Source organism: Eurytemora carolleeae, unplaced genomic scaffold, assembly GCF_000591075.1.
Source record: "Eurytemora carolleeae unplaced genomic scaffold, Eaff_2.0 scaffold1725, whole genome shotgun sequence".
Lineage (NCBI taxonomy): Eukaryota > Metazoa > Arthropoda > Copepoda > Calanoida > Temoridae > Eurytemora > Eurytemora carolleeae.
Window position 1 is genome coordinate 25,878 of NW_019397639.1, and position 3,428 is coordinate 29,305.

Genomic DNA, 3,428 nt, shown 5'->3' on the forward strand with positions numbered 1-3,428 from the left:
TAAAACTCACATTTCAACAAAAGTTTATTTTGTTTTGTTTGAAATCTTAATGTTTCGAAATATATCTAATTTTATAGAGCTTTAAATGAGAAGCCATTGATGTTAAATTATTAAAGTTTGAGTTTGAGTATATAGTTTTTCGACATAAAATAATTTGTTTCCAAAGGTTGATATTGGAGTTATATGAATTCACAAGGGTACCCTTAAAAGTTTTATTTGATTAAGTATGATTTAGATATCAATGTTTATAATTTTAAAAATTGATAATTTTCAAATCTGATTTATCTTTACATATTTATACTGCAGGAACACATATACGAATTTGATTCCACATTATTACTGATCATAAAAATGTTTCAAGGGTACCTTTGTGAATCGGGCATTGCCATCTTTGAAAGGAGAGTCATCACGGAAGGCATTTAGCAATTCAGTAATTAAAAAAAATTCTGATAAAAAATTTCTATCTTTCTATTTTTGAAAATCCACGAGTAAAAACAAGTAAATCTTTAAAATTTCCATAGTTTTAATTTTTTAAATGTACAAGGGAAAAATACTCATAGGTAAAATATCAACATCAAAAAGAAAAAACCATTATTAAAGAATAGTTTAAAACTAGATAAAAATTTTTTTAAGTGTTTCAGAATTTGGGTAAATAAGCAAAAGAAAGTTGAAATGTTTTTAAAGTGCAGTAATGATAAAAAATATCTGATTTTCCGGCCAAGTTTTAATAAAATCAAGTTGATTGTTGTGAACCCTGATAAAATCAGTATTTCAACGTTTAAATGCTTGGAATCATTTGGAATAACATTTTACAGATTTAATTGACTGTTAACATCAATAGGACCGAACCCCCGCTTCTGATTGGTCCAAATCTCCGACGGCGGCGCTAAACCGACCAATGAGAGCGCAAGGCGGGAACCATGTTTTCAACAAATATTTAGACTCTGCGAGATTCAGTTGGTTTAGTTTCAATCAAACATCAGATCAACATGGACGCTTCTCCAACCCTGAGCACGGTTCAGTTCTCCGACCTGAACCCAACCTTTACTCCGCAAACCTCAACCCAGTTTTCATCTTCTCCAATAAACACATTCTCCTCCTCCCCCTCCTCACAGTTCTCACAGCAGTTAAACTTACAACAACTCTATACTCTAGCTGTAGCAGAGAGGATGAGATTCATCCAACCTTTCAATCCATTCCCGCATTTCTTCCAACCTCAGATGACTCCACAATATCAATCCTCTCCTCCTCCAGATCTTGCTATGTTTCCAATGGCTAAACTTGATCCACGACTCTTTAGAATACCATTCCCTGAAGAACCTAAACCCCAACACTCCTACATAGGACTGATAGCCATTGGAATCTTGAGTTCTGAGGACAAAAAGTTGGTTTTAGCGGATATTTATCAATATCTTTTGGATAATTTTGCATATTTCCGACACAGAGGACCTGGTTGGAGAAACTCAATCCGACACAATCTATCTTTAAATGATTGTTTTATCAAGGCTGGGAGAGCATCTAATGGTAAAGGACATTACTGGGCAGTCCATCCTGCTTGTCAACAAGATTTCCAGAAAGGAGATTTCAGCCGGAGGAAGGCTCAGAAACGGGTACGAAGGTATCTGGGTATGAATCTGAGCTTGGAAGAGGATGATCAAACCCCTCCCTCTTCTCCTACCAATGTTCTAGACATCCTACCTGCTGAACTTGAAGATTCAGATGTAGATATAGAAGAGAAGGTCGGAGAAAAACAACAGACTTGGTACATTAAACCCAACCTTGCCACCAGTCCTTCTATACTACCCGGAGTAAATATTCTCTCCTCTCCGGATCTAAAACCTATCCTGGAGACAGATATTCTTGCAATTAAACCTGAAACAAGGAATGAGATTCTCCGAACCAACTTTAGCATTGCACAGCTCTTGAGACCATGAATTTTTATATTTTATATTGTGATATATTCTATGTTATATTATATATATATGTAAACTCCATATATCTTGCTTTATTTGTATAATGTTATAATAAATATAAATTGAAATTAAAATTAAACCTTTTCCTTTTAAACAATGTTAGGTATTTTTTTTATTTAAAATATTTTGCAATAAAATGTAAAAAAATCTGTCCAACCTGAAATCGTCAATATTTCAAACTATGAGTTCTGAGAGATTATAAAAAGTTTGAAATATCTCAGGTTTACACAACAAGGTACTCATACCCTCTAATATACACAGGAGGGAGGGGGGCTAGGGGTCTCACCCCCCTCTAATGCCTCCCCATGTATCTGACAGATACACAACTTACCATGTGAGAATATAATTATTTACAACTATTTTACATGAAAGTTAAGTGAATTTTACTTAACCACGGGTTCCCAATACCAATTTTTCTAAAAACAGTTAGAGTGAAGCTATTGGAGGAATCATAGGTCGGTAAAATTGGTCAAAAACCGGTATCATTTTTGATTTTCATTTATCTTTGCAGAAATAATTTTTATTTCAAAAACTAAAGAAATTCAAGTATTTTTCAGAAATTTTTAAAGTAAAAAAGCTTACAAAAAAACAGCCATTGCAAGGTTGTCTTATTGGTATTTTTCCATCTATAATACTAAAAATATTGTACATTCAAAACCTAAAAAAAAAGTTTTAGTTAAAAAAAAATATCCCTACCTTTCATTTTATTAAAAAAAATATTAAAAGTTTTTTAGTTGTAATATTTTTCTCAAAATAAAAATATATCAATCCCCATGTTTTGAAAAATAAATAAAAATGTCCTCCCTCCACAGTTTTCCAATTCTTTCGTGGCCGCAGTGCTCGGCCCCTAGCCAGTTCTAGCCGTAGCACTTGCCCCCCCTTAGCTCATCCTATCCGCAGCACTCGGCCCTTATTGCAGCCTGCGGCGCTTCAGAAGGCATAACCTAATCTTTGGGAAGTTGCCGCTTGGGAAATTACACATTTGGGAAGTTGTGAATTGTAAAAACAACATTTTTTAAAGTGAATATTCGCAAATTATCTTTTTTTCATCTCATAATCAGATCGAAATATATTTTCAATAAATGTGGAACTAACATCTACTTTTTTACTCTACAGAGGTTTGGTCCATCACCCAATTTTAAATATTGTAAAAGAATAAATAAAAATATCCAACTGTGTATTGTAAAAAAGTAAATAAAAATATCCAAGTGTGTAATGTAAAAGAGTAAATAAAAATATCTAATTGCGTATTGTAAAAAAGTAAATAAAACTATCTAATTGTGCATTGTAAAAAAGTAAATAAAAATATCCACCCTGTGTATTGAGCTTAATATTGTGTAAGTAGGTGTATCTATGAAGATAATACAAAGTGAAGGAAACATGAGACACTGAGCCCCCCCTTCACTCCACCCCATTCTCCCCCCCACTCCAACCACTATTCCCTCATTCCCCCCC

At 33.5% G+C, this 3,428-nt stretch overlaps 1 protein-coding gene across 1 annotated transcript; it reads left to right on the forward strand.

Annotated features, from left to right (window-relative positions):
- The first annotated feature begins 983 nt into the window (after nucleotides 1-983).
- LOC111715298 (forkhead box protein I1) lies at nucleotides 984-1,998 on the forward strand. Its single transcript, XM_023490605.1, has one exon. The coding sequence runs from the start codon at nucleotides 990-992 to the stop codon at nucleotides 1,932-1,934; it is 945 nt and encodes a 314-aa protein (XP_023346373.1). The 5' UTR covers nucleotides 984-989; the 3' UTR covers nucleotides 1,935-1,998.
- The last annotated feature ends 1,430 nt before the right edge of the window (nucleotides 1,999-3,428 follow it).

Bases quoted from the DNA above. Each gene is read 5' to 3' on its own strand.
- LOC111715298 (XM_023490605.1), top strand. From the start codon at position 990: ATGGACGCTTCTCCAACCCTGAGCACGGTTCAGTTCTCCGACCTGAAC.